The 18,243-nt window shown below is 44.1% G+C and overlaps 1 protein-coding gene across 3 annotated transcripts in view; it reads left to right on the forward strand.

The window, feature by feature from the left end:
* Positions 1 to 18,017, forward strand: part of LOC147340045 (melanoma-associated antigen B4-like) — a 28,934-nt gene extending 10,917 nt beyond the window's left edge. The window contains exons 2-4 of one of the 3 annotated variants that reach the window (XM_086388366.1): positions 12,866 to 13,809; positions 15,403 to 15,459; positions 16,108 to 18,017. In XM_086388366.1, coding sequence (XP_086244492.1) covers positions 16,169 to 17,542 — 1,374 coding nt within the window. In that variant the 5' untranslated portion in view covers positions 12,866 to 13,809; positions 15,403 to 15,459; positions 16,108 to 16,168 and the 3' untranslated portion in view covers positions 17,543 to 18,017. The remainder of the gene's footprint in view (positions 1 to 12,865; positions 13,810 to 15,402; positions 15,460 to 16,107) is intronic. The other 2 variants (XM_086388365.1, XM_086388367.1) reach the window with 2 other exon arrangements.
* Positions 18,018 to 18,243: the final 226 nt, after the last annotated feature.

The following is an 18,243-nucleotide window of genomic DNA, read 5'->3' on the forward strand; positions in this document are numbered from 1 at the left end:
GTCCCCACAGAGCCCCGCCCCTTCCATCATCCCTCAGAGATCGTGCACAGGGCAGCCATAGCAGGAAGGGTCTCTGCAGAACTTCTGTGCTGGTGGCGAAGAGCTCGGACTGATGTTCAGCGTGTTCATGTGGCTAAGAGTGGATTCCCAGGACTGATCTGTAGGCAAGGTCAGGACCTGAATGTGGACTCCAGGGACCATCCCCCCATCCTGTAACAAAGATAACTCCCAAAGTCTCATCTCTGTGATCGGCAGGGAAAGGTTCCTACAACTCTCTTAGGCGGATTTCTTTGGTATATCTTGATCTAAGGCATTCTGTAAGGTAAGCGATTACTTGATTCTGTAAATGAAGGAAACCTAGGCCCTAACTCCAGTCACCGGGAGAGCACCGAGTACGAACGAGGCATGGGGCAGTAAAGATGGTGACACAAAGCGGCACCCATGCACTCAATTCCCGGACTTCTCCCCTGCTGAAACTCTTAAGAGGTGAAACTTTGTTTGGAGGCTTGTGGACACAGTTCGGGAAAGGGAGGAGTGTCAGACTCTGAGAGATATGAAGATGGGGACTCTGAATGAGGACTATAGAACACCCCGCCAGGCTTCTTTCCCCCAGCCCCAACCCCACCTCTTGTGTCAGCTATCGGAGATCCTGGGTATCACAGCTTTGAGATGTGAGGAAGAGAGGACCCAAGCCAGCGGATGTCCCAGTGTTTCTCCAGCAATTCTTCTCACACCTAATGAAGCTGAGCCAAATTCTGGACTTTGTGGCTGAAGATAGCATTCAGTGTTCTATAAGTAGTATAGAATTGGGCATCCCAGAGGGTGCACAGTGTATAATTCCTTGGGGTTTGTGTTCTGTATGAGGAATTTAGCGATAAATCTGTGTTTTTATGTTCTTGCTACTTTTCAAAGGTTGCTCCTCAAAGCTTATAATCTAAGTGTACCAATGACATGAGTCACACTTAGTGTTGTTTATCGGTTTTAACAATAAGAGTTTTTCTGTTGTGTAAAACAAATGGGAAAGCTTCCATCTTATTTAATAAGCTGGTGCAAGATAACCTGGCATTTCAATACGTTATTTCCTTGACAATATGAAAAAATTAAGCAGTGCAATATGTGGGATCAAGAAATAGAGGGAAAGTAAGATGGATAGTATTTTGTTTCCCCATCTTTTGTAGTCTGTGTTTTACAGAATTATAAGTGACCATGTAGGCTTCGCTAATTCAAAAATGTAAAATTAAATTCTAAGAAATTCATCCTCATGCTCACATCCTCATGCTCATTTACTCCCTAAACAGTAATTGATCCTCTGCTCATAGAAGACGCCATGCTAGTACTTGGAGAGCTGAGAAAAAGATCTAGCCATTCACCATAAAATTATAGAGTCGAGAAGCAGCTGTCATGTAAAGGAAATGGTGACATGACAGCAGTCAAATGTGAATTCCCTGATGCAAGGGAGTGGTGGGCCTCGGGAAAGTATAAGTCCTCCGGTGGGAAGTAATTATAAGTTTAGTGCATGGCGGGCTGGACGAGACTGTCCTAATCATGACGAGGGACCAGGTTCTCACATGGTGGGCCGCATAGTTTAAAGACAAAGCCTGGGATGGGAAACTGCCCTTAACAGTTACAGGCACACTTCACTCTGTTGCACGTTGTGTTATTGTATTTCACAGGTACTGCTTTTCTTTTCTTTGTTCTTTTTCTTTACCAAATTAAAAGTTTGTGTCAGTCAACCTTGCTTCCGGCTAGACTTTCGGATCCATGTTTCCAATACCGTTTGCTCACTTCATGTCTGTGTGTCACGTTTTGATACCTCTTGCAATGTTCACACCCTCAGCATCAAAAATGATGGACTCAGTGAAGGCTCACATAATGGTTAGCATCTTTTTTCTTTTAGCAAAGAGGTGTTTCTATTTAAGACATCTATATTGTTCTGAGGCACAGTGCTATTTCCCACTTAATAACCTATAGTATAGTATAAACATAAATTTTATGAAAGCACTGGGAAACCAAAAAATTCGTATGACTCAATTGTGATATGGACTTTCCTTTGGGGGTCGAGACCCAAACCTGCAGTATTTTCTGAGTCTGCCTGTGCTTTGGGATTGTGAGTAAATCAGAGAGCAATCATGTGAAGCTGCCATGGAATGTGTCCTGTGCTCTTATTCCAGTACAGGGAAACCCTGTGGAGATTAGATGGTTTATTCATGTTGTCTTTTGTCTATGGAGTTTCCCAGAAATCAGAGTGGCACTCCCCTGAGGTGGGATGATGCCTTAAAGCCGCTAGACTGGTGCACTCTGCCCTCGGTGGGGGAGCCAGAGCCCACGCCACTAAAAAATAATAATAATTGAAATCAAGTAATCTTGACTGTAATGTGGCAAACAATAGGGAAGGAATAGACACTTGTGGGTGGTTAAATGAATGAAAGTGGGAGTGGTTTATGAAAAAGGGCAAGTGAGAGATAGGTAAGTTTGGGGCCCTTCAAACATTTTGGAGCTTTGTGTTACATCCACTGAGGGTGTCTCCCTCATGGTGACCTTCAGTGGCATACTCCTAACTGGGATATGCTAGTTTTCCTTGCTAACCAGTATTTTTCTGATTTATTTATTGATGAGTTTAGAGATAAGTCTACTCCTGTGAAATGACCACCACAGTTTATGCCATAAACATATCCATTACCTCCAAAATTTCCCTCTCATCCTTTTTTAAGTGTATTTTTAATCGGAGTGTAGTTGCTTTACACTATTGTGTTGATTTCTGCTATATATCAACATGAATCGGCCATAGGTATACATATGTCCCCTCCCCCTTGAACATCCCCCCACCTCCCACTCCTCCCCACCCGTCTAGATTTTCACAGAGCACCAGTTTGAGCTCCCTGCATCACACAGGAAATCTCCATTGGCTGTCGATGTTCCATATGGTAATGTGTATGTTTCAGTATTACTCTTGGTTTGTCCCTCCCTCTCGTCCACCCCTGTGTCACCAAGTCTGTCCTCTGTGTCTGCATCTCCATCCTGCCCAGCAAATACATTCATCAATGCTGTCTCCTAGATTCCATGTATATGTGTCAGGATACGATGTTTATATTTCTCTTTCTGACTTTCTTCACTCTGTATAATAGGCCCTAGGTTCACCCACTACATTGGAACTCACTCAAATATGGTCTTTTTATGGCTGAGTAGTACTTCATTGAATACAGAAACCAGAGCTTTTTTGTCCATTCGGTGATGGACATCTAGGTTGCTTCTGTGGCCTATCTGTTGTAAATAGTGTGGCAATGAATATTGGAGTACATGTGTCTTATTCAGTTATGGTTTCCTAAGGGTTTATGCCCCGTAGTGGGATGGTTGAGTCATGTGGTAGTTTTAGTCTGAATCTTTAAGGAAACTTCATACTCTTCTCCATAGAGGCTGTATCAATTTACAGTCCCACCAACAATGCAAGAGAGTTCCCTTTTCTCCACACCCTCTCCAGCATTTATTGTTTATAGTCTTTTTGATGATGGCCATTTTGAAAGATGCCATCTCACCCTTTATGTTTTGTATTTGTGATAAGAACACTTACCTTAAGATTTGACCTCTTAGTGTACAACCTCTTAGAGAGTGTACAATATAGTATTCTTAACTATAAGCTCTATATTTGTAGTAGATCCCTAGAACTTATTCATTTTTTTATAATTAAACTTTGTAACTTTTGATGAATACTAGAATTGGAATACTGCCTGCTGTATCAGTGAATAAACACTGTCAGTTATCAACAGTTGCAGCCACCATGGATGTTGAACCCTCAGGGAACACAGGATGTAAAAATATAGGATACGGGCCCCAGATATGTGAAGTTCATATCAAAGAAATGATTTCAGTGAGCCCCGATTCTTGCATCTTTCCATATATGGAAAAGGGCTAAATTCCTTAACCAGGGTTATCTGGTTTTCCTTCATTTATCATAGTCTTTTGATATTCAGACTACCTGCCCTTTGTTGCAAAACTTCTATGTAACCTGGCTCCTCCCCTCCATTCTTTGGAGCAGTTCTCTCAGGGTTACTTGAGACACTGCCTCCTGGCTTGAAGTCCTAAACGTTTGTACCAAAGAGAACATACCTGTCAGCTTGTAGGCTGTGAATGTTTTTTTTTTTTTTTTTAAATTTATTTATTTTAATTGGAGGCTAATTACTTTACAATATTGTAGTGGCTTTTGCCATACATTGACATGAATCAGCCATGGGTGTACATTGTTCCCTTTCCTGACCCCACCTCTCACCTGCCTCCCCATCCCATCTCTCAGGGTCATCCCAGTGCACCAGCCCTGAGCACCCTGTCTCATTCATAGGTTGTGAATGTTTTTAAAGTCTACAGTTCCATCGCATTCACCCTCCCATAGACCATGGCAACCACCACTCTACTCTGTTTTTATGACTTTGGCCATTTTAGATTCTTCATATAAATGACATGCAGTATTTGTCCTTCTGTGTCTGGCTTATTTCACTGTAGCAGAAGGTCCTCTAGGTTTGTGCACGCTGTCATAACTGGGGAGGTTAGCTTCTTTTTAAGGCTGAATGGTGTTCCATTATATGTATATTTTGCATCTTCTTTATCCATTCATCTGTCACTGGACACCTAGGCTGCTTCCCTTTCTTGGCCATTGTGAGTAGTGCTGCAATGAACATGGGAGTGCAGAGCTCTCTTCGAGGTCCTGATTTCAGTTCCTTTGGATAGTAGTGGAATTGCGGAAAGTATTATGAGTTATTTTTGACTTTTTGAGGAACTGCTACACTGTTTTCCCTGCAAATTGGCTGTACCAATTTATATTCATACCAGCAGTGTTGAATATGTACAGTTTACTAAGAAACTTGCAAACTGTCTTCCAAAGTGGCTCTACCATTTTGCATCACCACCACTGAGGAATGAGAGTTCTTGTTGATTCACCTCCTTACCAGCATTTGGTGTTGTCAGTCCTTTGAATGCTGGCCATTCTGAAAGGCATGTCGTGGTATCTGCTTGTTTTTTTAATTTGCAGTTCCCTAATGGTATATGATGTGGAGCATCTTTCCATATGCTTGTTTGACATCTCGGTATTTTCCTGGGCAAGGTATCTATTCCTATCTTTTGTCCATTTTTTATTAGATGTTAGTTTTCTTCTTATTAATATTAAGATTATTAATATTAAGAGTTCTTTGTATATTTTAGATTAGAGCCTTCATCAAATATGTTTTTTGCAAATATTTTCTCCCAGACTATGACTCAATTTCTTGTTCTCTTGGTGTATTTTTATAGAGCAGAAGTTTAAAGGCAATGAAATGTAGCTTATCAATTATTTATTTCAGGAATCCCCATCACTTTTTTCTGTGATGATATTTTGTGGATTGGTTTGCTATGTGGGACATGGGCTCTTAATTCCCCAACCAGGGTCTGAACTCACAGCCCTTGCACTGCAGGCACAGTGTTTGTAAAATTTTAGCTTTTTTATTTTGTGTTGAGGTATAGCAAATTAACAATATTGTGACAGTTTTCAGGTGAACAGTGAAGGGACTCAGCCATACATATACACTTATGCACTCTCCCACAAACCTCCATCAGTACTGCCACATAATACTAAGCAGATTTCCCTGTGTTATACGGTACATTGTTGTTGCTTATCCATTTTAAATATAGCAGTGTGTACATGTCCATCAGAAATCCCCTAACTATCCCTGTCCCACATCCTTCCCCAGCGGCAACCATAAATTTGTTCTCTAAAACTGTAAGTCTTTCTATTTTGTAGTTAAATTCATTTTTATCATCTCTTTTTAAATTATACATCTAAGATATGTCATATAATATTTCTCCTTCTCTGTCTGAGTCACTTCAGTCAGTATGATGATCTCTAGGTCCGTCATGTTGCAGATTGGTGGTTGCCACAAGAGGGGGTTGGAGGATGGATGAAATGGGTGTAAGTGTCCAAATGGCATAAACATTCACAACTTTCACTTACAAAATAAAGAAGCCCTAGTGTTCTTGCCTGGAGAATCCCAGGGACAGGGGAGCCTGGTGGGCTGCTGTCTATGGGGTCGCACAGAGTCGGAGACGACTGCAGCGACGTAGCAGCAGCAGCAGGGATATAATGTACAGCATGGTGACTGTAGTTAATCATTGCTGTTATTAAGTCACCAAGTGGTTTCTTACTCTCTGCAACCCCATGGATTGTAGCTTGCCAGCCTCCTCTGTCTGTGGAATTTTCCATGCAAGAATACTGGATTGTGTTGTCGTGTCCTCTTCCAGGGCATCTTCCCGACCCAGGAATTGAACCCGCATCTCCTGCATCAACAGGCAGATTCTTTACCACTGAGCCACCAGGGAAGCACATAGTTAATAATACTGTATTGTATATGTGAAAGTTCCTGAGAGAATATATATGTTTTTAAAGCGAGCTATAGTTGTTGTGGGCTTCCCTGGTGGCTCATATGACAAAGAATCTGCCTGCAATGTAGGAGACCTGGGTTTGATCACTTACTTAGTCAGGAAGATCCCCTGGAGAAGGGAATGGTTACCCACTCCAGTGGGTAATTCTTACTTGGAGTATTCCATCGCTAGAGGAGCCTGGCGGGCTACTGTCCTTAGGGTCAAAAAGAGTTGAAGAAGACTGAGCAACTAACACTTTCACTTCATTTTCATAGTTGATGTACAATATTTTATGTTTCAGGGACAAAACAAAGTGATTCACAATTTGTAAATGTTGTGTTACATTTATAGTTGTTATAAAATATTGGCTATATCCCCTTTGTTTTGCAATATATCCTTGTAGCTTATCTATTTTATACATATTAGTTTGCACCTCTAAATCTTCCATCCCTGCCCTTACCCTCCCCCTTGCTACTCTCCACTGGTAACCACTAATAGCTTGTTCTCTGTATCTGTGAGTCTGCTTCATCTCCCTAGTCTGTTTTATTTTTTAGTTCTCATATAAATGGTATTATACAGAATTTGTCTTCCTCTCTCTCACATATTTCAGTTAACATAATGCCTTCCAATCAATCCATGTTCTTGAAAATGGCAAAAGTTCATTCTTTTTTATGACTGAGTAATATTCCATTGTGTGTGTGTGGATCTTTTCAAATTAGTGGGTTTTTGTTTTCATTTTTAGCAGTAATTTAAAAGTAAGTTGAGCACTGAAGAATTGATGCTTTTGAACTGTGCTGTTGCAGAAGACTCTTGAGAGTCCCTTGGACTACAAGGAGATCCAACCAGTCCATTCTGAAGGAGATCAGCCCTGGGATTTCTTTGGAAGGAGTGATGCTAAAGCTGAAACTCCAATGCTTTGGCCACCTCATGTGAAGAGTTGACTCATTGGAAAAGACTCTGATGCTGGGAGGGATTGGGGGCAGGAGGAGAAGGGGAGGACAGAGGATGAGATGGCTGGATGGCATCACCGACTCGATGGACATGAGTTTGAGTGAACTCCTCTGGGAGTTGGTGATGGACAGGGAGGCCTGGCGTACTGCAATTCATGGGGTCACAAAGAGTCGACTGAGCGACTGAACTGAACTGAAAGTTTATTCAAGCTTTAATGCAGGTTATTCTGACTTCAAGGTAGCATCACATGGCATACTTCTGAGTACATTCCTGAAAAATTCTTTTGTACTTATTTCTGTTTTATAGATCTATGCAACCTCTAGCACTGGGGAGGCTATCATCTGGGTTCGGATCATGTAGCAGTGAACAAATGGATATCAGAACTTTAGAAATCATTAAAGCAAGAGACCACAGTGATCTTAGAGTAGTGAACTGAGTGTTGCCATTAGTGTTCATGTCTGGATGATAAATTCTGTTCCAAATGCACCCTCAGGTAGTGTGAAGGGTAATTTTTAGGGAAATGAATTGTCAGAGAGAATACACTGCCTCAATATGGTCTGCCATTCTTTTTCATAATTGTGGTTTGCCAATGAAATGTATCATCCCCAACTGGACCTGTATAATATTGTGCTGGAAGGTCCCTGGCCACATCTCCAAGTATTAATCCATTTCAGCACCACAGTCTGTGCTTTGTGTCTGACTCCTCACTGTCTCAGTGTGTGCTCAAAGTCCGGCCAAAACTCCTGATTATCTGGTGGCTGGGAAGGACTACCTCTTCATCTCACACTGGCTCTGCCAGTCACAGGTGCCTTCTTAATAAACTGGGAGGTTGGACTGGGGTGGGGTCATGACAGAGAGTAGATGAGGCTGGAGGGAAGGGGAGACGAGCAGTGGAAACCCTTAGACTCAGACAAGCATCGAGTACCTGACGGAGACCATCCAAATTAGTGGGTTCTTTTTTTTTTTTTTTTTCAGATAAACACCCGGGAGTGGGATTGCTGGGTCATGTGTTAGTTCTCTTTTTAGATTTTGAGGACCCTCCTTACTGTTATCCATGGTGGCTGCACCAATTGACATTCCCACCAACAGTGTACAGATCATGTCCACATGCTCACCAACATTTGTTACTTCTGTTCCTTTTGGATGATAGCCCTTCTGATAGGTATAAGATAATACCTCATTGTGGTTTAAATTTGCATTCATATGATGATTAACGATGTTGAACATCTTTTCATGTGTCTCTTACCAGCTGTATGTCTTCTTTAGAAAAATGTGTATTTAAGTCTTCTGCCCATCTTTTTCTTGATTTTTTTTAAACTGTTATATCAACTGTTTATATATTTTGGATATTAACCCCGTATTGGTTATATCATTGGCAAATATTTTCTCCCATATAGTAGGTTGGCTTTTCATATTTTTGATGGTTTCCTTTGCTGTGCAAAAGCTTTTAACTTTAATTTGCTTATATTTCCCTAACTTTAGGAGACAGATCCAAAAAACTATTGCTATGATTTATGTCAAAGAGTGTTCTGCTCATATTATCTTCTAAGAGTTTTATGGTTTCCACTCTTATAGCTAGGTCTTTAATCCCTTTTCAGTTTACTTTTGTATATAGTGTTAGAGAATATAATGACCTCATTCTTTGAGAGCTACATGTCAAAGAATGAGATTAGAGCGTAAATATAATTTGGTAATGTCAGAAAATTAAATGTGCTTTTACATTTGAGCCAGTAATTCAGTGTTTTCAGAAATTAACTCTGAAGAGACATCCACAACCATATGAAAATACGTAAATGCCTATGCTCATGGTAATTGAGGGAACATGATATATCCACAGAGTGGAGTACTACGAAGCTATAAAAAGGAATGAGTACAATTTTGTAAACTAATATGGAGTGCTTCCATGATAGATATAGATATATAAAACAATGTGGGAGTTTGGGGCTAATGTCGATGATACCAAGTGCAGTTCCTTCCCATTCTGGTATGAAGAGGCTTTGAGAGCTGTAGAAGAGAGAGCCAGAGCCAGAGCTGCAGCCAGGGCTCCAATGGTCCCAAGGCCAGTGCACTTTCCAGAGCATGTCCAAATTTCCTCCCACCCCTAGTGAAGTCTGAGCAGATACTTCACATTGCATTTCAAGAAAGCAGGCAATCTTCCCACTAGCGGAGGGCCACGGTGGGGCTCGTGGAAATTCAGCATATAACGTATTTGTGTTCCTATACAATATGCACAAATTGGAGGTTTTTCTTTTCTCTGTTTTTAAATGTTGTTCCCTTTAATTAAATATGTGTTTAGCTTCAGAGTGCAAGTATGCTAATGGCACAGCTCCCACATGTACTGCAGATTATCAAGTCAAAAAATAAGAAATTTCGTATTACATAGCACAGACTGAAATCCTTGAATCATTTCTTGTCATTCGGAACAAGATAACATGATATTGCAATATGGGTTTTTTTGTGAAAATGGAAATTTTTCCACAGTGAAGTCTGTGTGATTATCAGATACAGAAAAAAATCTTAAGAGGTATTCACTTCTTCATTTGTTTTATTTGTTTTAGTCTTCCTTTGTAATATTGAAGTTTATTTACCTGGATTGGCTTCACTTATTTAAGAATGTGGGAGAAGTGAAATCCCAGTAAATTGCTTTCTTACGCACTTGCACTGTAATTGTTCAAATATCAATTTAGCATCTGCTCTTTGGAAGGCTTCTGGGTGGTTTTGGGGATGCTAAGAAAAATAAACTCAACCCCTTCTTATAGAATTCTAGAGTCTAAGAGCAGCATTCATCTAAAGTAGCTGGTGAACTGAGATCTAGGGGCCCAATAAAAATGAGGTGTAAGGAGGTGAGGGGATTGAGGGCTTCCTCATGAGGAGTCTAGTGTAAATACACTGAGGCAAGGCACTTGGAGGCTTTAGGACAATAAAAGTTTGGCAGTGGAAGGTAGTTTTAAGTTAGGCTACAGGGCTAGCCCACCAGGGAGGCTGTGGAAACACTGAATAGGGGTCAGACCCTCAGATGGCGGGTCTCAAAGTTGAGGGACTTAAGCCTGAAATGGAAAACCACCCTGAACAATTGCTTTGGAATTATGGGGCTTCCCAGGTGGCTGAGTGGTAAAGAACCCACCCACCAATGCAGGAGACATGGGTTCAATCCCTGGGTCAGGAAGCTGCCCCTGGAGGAGGAAATGGCTACCCAATCCAGTATTTTTGCCTGGAGAATCCCATGGACAGAGCAATCTGTCCAGCCCATGGGGTAGAAAAAGGTCTGACATGACAGAGTGACTAAACAGCAACACGAGTATACCAGAGAGAAATCCCCCCTGGGGAGGGGATGGAATGTGCCCTGTGCTCCTGTCCCAGTGCCCGTGAACACAGTGCACAACCTAGATGTTTCATGCACATCATCTCCAAGGAGATTCTGTGCAATAAATGTAATAGTGGAATGAAACTGGAAACTCAGAAGCCAGTGGGCTGACACTGTGCGGTGACTCATGGAAACAGAGCTCATTTTATTGAAAGGGCATTCCATTCAGCATTTTTGGCTACGTTGATAATTCCACCAAAGTCTGTGAGGTGAGTCTATTTTAGGTGATGATGAAATTGATGAAGATAAGGGTTTATTTTAGTTACTTATTTATTTGGCTATGCTTGGTCTTACCTTTGGCACGCAGGATCCTTGATCTTCCTTGCAGCCTGAGAGTTCTTTAGTTGCAGCATGAGGAATGTTTCAGTTGTGGCATATAGGATCTTTAGTTGTGGCTTGTGAACTATTAGTTGCGGGGAAGCTGTGGCATGTGGGACCTAGTTCCCTGATCAGCAGTGGAACCCAGGCCTCCTGCATTGGGAGTGCAGAGTCTTAACCCCTGGACCACTAAGGAAGTCTCTAGGAGTTGTTCAGATGAAAGAGCAGCCGGGAAGGAAGACAGAATTAGTCTCAGAATCAAATTTAGATTCTTTGAATTTCTTTCAGTTAAAAAAGTACCCCCACACTCAAAATACGATCTAGTAATGGAAATGAAAGATTCTTTCTAAACAGCATTTTGGACTGATATGGTGTTTCATGTCCAAGAATGCCACAGATTCTCTGACATCTCCTGGATTTAAAAGATTCCTCAGGGTCGGTGGTATCCTCCAGGATGAAACTGTTCATAATCATAGTAAAAACAGATATTGTGTAAAGTCCAGTGTGGTCCAGGCCGTGTGCCAGGTACTTTAGCTACATGCCACTAGCCCTACAAAAGCCACTTCACCTGAGGCTCCCCGAGTTTGGGGATGGACCCAAGTCCACACAACTGATAAGAGACAGAGCTGGGACTAGAGCGCTGGTCTGAATTTGTCCACAGCATGTACCCTTCCACTTGTCCCGGCCTGAGGTGCTCATGAGTCAGTTAATTCACTGTCTTCTAGCACTCCAACATGTATCTTGAGTGACAGAAAGGACTCTGTGACGAAAACACTGGGATGGAATACATAGCCAAGGCAATACAAACACCAAAATAATTAAGAGGTGTGAATAAAGGAGAGAAGGAGATAATGCTCAGTTAGCAAATGATCACCTCCATGTGGAAATTCAGACACCCTCAAGTGATCAAGGGCTTACAAGATTATCTGGCACTATCCTTCTATGTAGAAAGTAAACATTTTATTTGTTTTAATTAAAAATAGTTATTTCTATTTATTTTTGACTGCTCTGGGTCTTAGTTTGGACACTTGGAATCTTTGTTGCCACATGCAGGCTCTTTAGTTGTGGAATGTGAGATTTTAGCTGTGGCACGAGAACTCTTAGCTGTTGGATGTGAGATTTTTAGTTGTGGCATGTGGGATCAAGTTACCTGACTAGGGATCAAACCTAGGACCCCTGCATTGGGAGCGCATAACCACTGGACCAACAGGGAGGTGCCGAGAGTAAATATTTTAGAACTACCCTAAATCTGGTGACTCAGATGGTACCGAATGCGCCTGCAATGCAGGAGACCTGGGTTCGATCTCTGGGTTGGGCACAATCCCTGGTGGAGGACATGTAACACACTTCAGTACTCTTGCCTGGAGAATCTGCATGGACAGAGGAGCCTGCCGGGCTACAGTACATGGGGTCACAAAGAGTGGGACATGACTGAGCGATTAAGCACACACCCTAAATCTGGCTGAAGAGCAGGAATATATCACCTCTGTCTCTTTGACATCATAACATCTGTCCTGAGTTCCGTAATTTCTGCTGCATTTTCCTAATTTTACATCACTTTTGGGACTGAGACCCGTTTTCTCCAAGATTTGCTAGAGGGTAACTGCTCACTGTTTGTAGGAATATGCAATCCCCAGGAAGACTTTAATCGAGGGACAGAAGCTGATATGAGAACCTCCATGAAGGAGGACTGAGGGACAATCTTCCCTGAATATAGTGGTTACCCAAAGACTAAGAAGAGGAATCTTAGCTCAGTAGAAGGAGCAGTCCCAGGCTGTGGTAGATGTAGTGAGGATGCTAAGCAAGAGGAATCAGAAGGACTCAAGTTGCATCCCCACTGTCTATTCTCAGAGGCCCTGATGGACTAGGATCACATGAGGATGATCCTGACTTCCAACTTGGAATTCTCAGGAGACTAGGACTTTGATGTAAGACAAGAAGCTTCATAAAACAGAGAGTGGAGTTACAGGATTCCTCATATGTCAATGTGAAGTCCTGAAAGTGTACTCACAGTAGCACACCCTATAAAAGGAAGCCCTGGAAAATCACTGATGCTGTGGTCCCCAGGAAGCTCTGGGCACAGATGTCAGGTTGATTTCAGTCTAGAAAGTTTTAGTGAGGTGAGACCTCTGTCTAATACAATCAGCTGCAGTTTTGTAGAGCAAGGGATCTGAATCCAAGAAGCACCTCACATGCGATGCTGAGTGTTAGTGGGGACCCCTGCAGAGGGAGCCAAACAGAATTCTGTAAATTCTTAGCCCTGAGAAGCCCACAGGAGCTACATCTGAGTGGTCCGCTCATTCAACCTGTGTGATCTTAGGGAGGGCTGAGTCTCCTCTAGCCAGATCAGAACCCAGATCTGCAGATGGGAGTGTCTTGAACATAACTGGACATACGCTGAAGACCATCAGTGCTAGTGAGAGGCTCTCTCCCCCAACGAAGGAGGCTCACAGAGTGGCAACCCACCTGACAAGCAGAGATGCTCAGGGCAGAGCTGGCCTCCCACCACTAGGCACTTGGGAAGGCAAGGGCTTTGTTTGGGAGCTGGAAGACTCGGGTTCATAGGAAGGGGCATCCTGGGCTTTGATACACTGCACAAGGAGGACCAAAGGACGGATAAATATTGAGCTACTGGGGTTCCCGTAGCACGCTGTCCCTGCCGTTATCCCTGAGAGACCCCACGTAGGACCTTACGCAGCTCCCCTCCACTTCCGCTTTGAAAGTCAGCGGATTGACCGGTAGCCACGGTGACTGTTTGGTGGAGATTCAGTGTCCAGGACTCGTCCAGAACCAAGGTGAGGACCTGAATGGAGCTGAAGGGACTTTCCCAACCCTCCCAGTAATAAAAGTGACCCATCCACATCCCACCCCTGTGATATGGCTCTTATGAGTCCCTGGGAGCTGTTGGCTGAATGTGGTCTAGAGTGTCTCAGGCTAAGACATTGGTCTGTGGGGGTAGGCCCGGATTCAACCCCCGGAGGAGCTCTAGGACCTAGATGAGGGCCCTGAGGGCTGATGAGCAGAGTTCGACACTGCCAAGGGTGCCACACAGAGCGGCCCCCCTATACTGGGCTCTAGGATGCCCCGGGTAGAGCTGGCCAACTGTGGTGCCCCCTGGTGTCCACTGGAGGTGGTTTGGGGGAAGTGAGAGCCTTGTTGTAATGGAATAAACCCAGTTCAACAAAGCGACCTAGTCCCCAACAATATTAATGGCTGTGACACTGAGTCAGGATGGGGGCTCCTCCCATAAGAAATGGAGTCACAGAAAGCCCCAGTCCTATTTTGAGGACTGGGAGAATCGGGCGTTGTGACATGACATTTCCCAGATCATCTCAGGGAAGTGAGAGACCAGGTCAAAGTGGGGAGCGTCAGGTTGGGAAAGGAGAGTTTCAGGCTCCCTTGTGGGATGGTGAGAACCTCTGGGGCTGTGGGGATGTTCCACACCACATCATTCAGACCACATCCTCCCTGTCATCATCCCTTTGAGACCTCAGGAATACATGGCGGTTCCCACTGTGGGCTAAAGGGGAAAAGCAACACCCCTCAGACCACTCCGCCCTGGTCCGAGGGGTGTGGTCAGCAGATTGAGAAATTTTAGACCCTGTCATAAGTCAAATGTAGACCTTGGTTGCTTCTGTGTACTGGCTATTGTAAAGAGTGCTGCAACGAACATTGTAGTACAAGTGTTTTTTAAGTTACTGTTTCCTCAGGGAATATGCCCAGTAATGGGATTGTTGGCTGATGTGGTCATTTTAGTCCTAATTTTTTATGCAGAGTGAATTAAGTCAGAAAGAGGAAAGCCAATATTGTATATTAACACATATACATGGATTTCAGAAAGATGGTACTGATGAACCTATTTGCAGGGCAGCAGTGGAGATGCAGACATAGAGAACACACTCGTGGACACAGTGGGGGAAAGAGGGGGAGGGACAGACTGAGAGAGTAACATTGAAAACATACACAGTACCATATATGAAATAGATAACCGGTGGGAATTAGTCCTATGACACAGAGAGCTCAAACCCAGTGCTCTGTAATAGCTTAGAGGAGTGGGATGGGGTGGGAGGTGCGAGGGAGTTTCAAGAGGGAGGGGACATAAGCTATACCTATGGTTCATTCTTATTGATGTGCGGCTGAAACAAACACAATACTGTAAAGTGATCATCCTCCAATCAATAGGAAATACATTTAATTTTAAAAAGACATAGAGAAGAAAAGAGAAGCAAAAAAATACTATAGGCCTTGAATTGGGATCTGTGTGGGACCACAGGGACATCAACCTGCCTGTAACAGCACCTGTTCTTAGAAGACTGTGTTGGTAAGATAAGGTCATCTTAACTTCCTCCTGTTGGAACACAGAGTGATTGGCTTTTACTATCACCCAGGCATCAATTCAGGAGAAAGTGGAGCTTCTCTGCCAGGAGCCCAGTTGAGGAACCTGAGTGAGTACTCAATGCATTTATCCCAACCCTTGGATTTCAGCCCAGGAAATCTCAGGGAAGGACTGTCAGGTTGAGCATCTACTTCACTGCTTTATAGCAAGTGTAGGGGAGGGGAAATGTCTAGTCTGAAGGTGTAGCCACCAGTCAGCAAATGGAGAATGGTGCCCAGTGTTTTAAGGAGCCAAGGTAAGGACCTTGAATGATGATCCCAGTGAACTCGGGATGGAAAAAACCCTACTGAGCTCTCAGCACTGGGTATCCCCTTGGAGGGAGGTGGACTGAGGCATCCTTTCACTTGCTTCTGGATCATGTGGAGGTCTAAAGTGTCTGTATCAGAGAGAAGGGTGCCCAGGCTCCACCAGGACTTGACATGGTAATACTAAAGATGAGCTGAGAGGACCCCACTGCTGGGACCTGCTGTCACCTCAGTAAATCCAAAGCAGGGCTGAGAGGATGCAGAGGAAATGTCTAAGGCCTCTGTTCTTCCTCTGTGGGATTATGTGGGGACAGGCTGAGCAGGAAAACAGGAGGCTTGTGGGTTCCTAGGGCAGTGTCCTCAAGGACACCTGCAGAGGTGGCCTTTGATTAGGCCAAGGTAGAATCTCCCTGTTTTAAGGTGCTCATGTCACCTCATTCTCCATCCTCCAGGTGCCCCAATCTCCTGTCTACTGGCCCAGAATCCTGCCTGTAGTCCCTGACCACAGCCATCATGCCCCGTGGGCAGAAGAGTAAGGTCCGTGCTCGTGAGAAACGTCACCAGGCCCGGTCTGAGATCCAGGTTCTTCATGATCAGGCCACCACATCTCGGGGAGAAGAGACCACCTCCTCCTCCCTTCCTGATTCAGAGAGTGCTCCCTCAAGCTCCTCTGCTGCTGGCACCCCCAAGGGGCCTCTGGGAGCCCAAGGCACCACCAGTGCTGCTGCAGGTGCTATACCCAAAAGATCTGGTGGTGGTGGCGCAGCACGCTCGAGATCTGGTGTAGGTGCCAGGGGCCAAGTTCAGGAACGTGAAAATTCCTCCCAGGCCTCAGCTGCTGCTGCGAGCTCTCACAGAGATCTTCTGACCAAGAAGGCACAGATGTTGGTGCAGCACATGCTGTATAAGTATAAGATGAGGGAGCTCATTAAGAGGTCTGAAATGCTGAAGGCAATCGGTAGAAGGTACATGAAGCAATTCCCAGAGATCCTCAGCAGGGCCTCTGAGCACATGGAGATTGTGTTTGGCCTGGTGCTGAAGGAAATCAGGCCCAACAGTCACTGCTATACCCTGGTGAGCAACCTAGATCTCAGCGACAGTGAGTCTATGAGAGGTGACTTGGGGCTGCCTAAGAATGGTCTTCTAATGCCTCTGCTGAGTTTCATCTACCTGAATGGCCCCCGTATCTCTGAGGAGCACATCTGGAAGTTCCTGAATATTCTGGGCATCTATGATGGAAGAAGGCACTTCATCTTTGGAGACACCAGGAAGCTCATCACAGAAGATCTGGTGCGGGAAGAGTACCTGGAGTACCGCCAGGTGCCCGGCAGCGATCCCCCTCGCTATGAGTTCCTGTGCGGTCCTAAAGCGCTTACAGAAACCAACAAGAATAAAGTCATGGAGTTTTTGGCCAAGGTCAATGATACAGTCCCTGATGCCTGCCTGGCGCAGTATGAGGAGTCTTTCAGACAGGAAGTAGAGAGCACTGGGGCCAGAGCTGCAGCCAGGGTTGGCACTTCTGCCTCGGGCATGGCTGGCACTTCTGCCTCAGGCATGGCTGGCACTTCTGCCTCGGGCATGGCTGGCACTTCTGCCTCGGGCATGGCTGCCACTTCTGCCCCGGGTATGGCTGGCACTTCTGCCTCAGGCATGGCTGGCACTTCTGCCTCGGGCATGGCTGGCACTTCTGCTTTGGGCATGGCTGGCATGTCTGCCTGGGTTACTGCAGGCATGTCTGCCTCGGTCTGGGATGGCCCTTCTGCTGCAGCCCAGGCTGAGTATCTTGCCTCAGCCAGGCCTGGCATTTCTGCTGCAGCCAGTGCTGGCCCTTCTGCTTCGGCCAGTGCCCACGCTAGGGCCGTATCCAGCCACTCATCTCGCCCCTAGTGTGGTCTGAAGGCTGTTCTTCACTTTGTGGTCAGAAAAGCCTGTCAACCTGTGTTCCTGTTGATTCCCGCGCCCCCCCCCCCTAATTTTCAGTTCTTTGTTTTTTCAACAGAAAGTTTATTTAGGTTCATGATACAAGTATTTGAGTAAAATGGGTCACACACACTTTGCTGTTTGTCAAATTGATGAGTAACAATTTTGTTTTTTGAAATGCATATTGGAAATCCTCATATCACTTTTGTGATCCTGGATGAGAATAACATCACTTTAGGATAAGAATATCCTTAGAAATGTGAAAGACACCACACTAATAGAAGCTCAGAACATAGATACATAGAGAGATAGCCAAAAGTTCTTCAATTTTTGGTTTGCTTTACTCTCTGTTTAGTCTCCCTTTTTGTAAATATAAAAGATATATGCTTGGATCTGCTTATGGTTTTCAAGATTGTTTGAAAATATAAATTAAAGCAAATGATTTATTTGTGGCTCTTCTTTTACACAAACATTAATTGAGCATCTGCTTTTAAGAAGTCTTTCATGCCTGTACTGGCGATGTTTAGTCAAAGAAACTCCCAGTTTCTGCCCATTCAATTATAGTTTCCAGGGAAGCTGTCATTCTATGGAAGAGGCTGAGAGACTCTCTACTTCAAGAACAAAAAAAGAAGCAGGGTAAAGAGCGGGTGGAGAGAATATATTACTTT

The sequence above is a fragment of the Bos grunniens genome, chromosome X, assembly GCF_055505025.1.
Source record: "Bos grunniens cultivar Pamir isolate PY7600 chromosome X, Bosgru_T2T1.0, whole genome shotgun sequence".
NCBI classification, from domain to species: domain Eukaryota; kingdom Metazoa; phylum Chordata; class Mammalia; order Artiodactyla; family Bovidae; genus Bos; species Bos grunniens.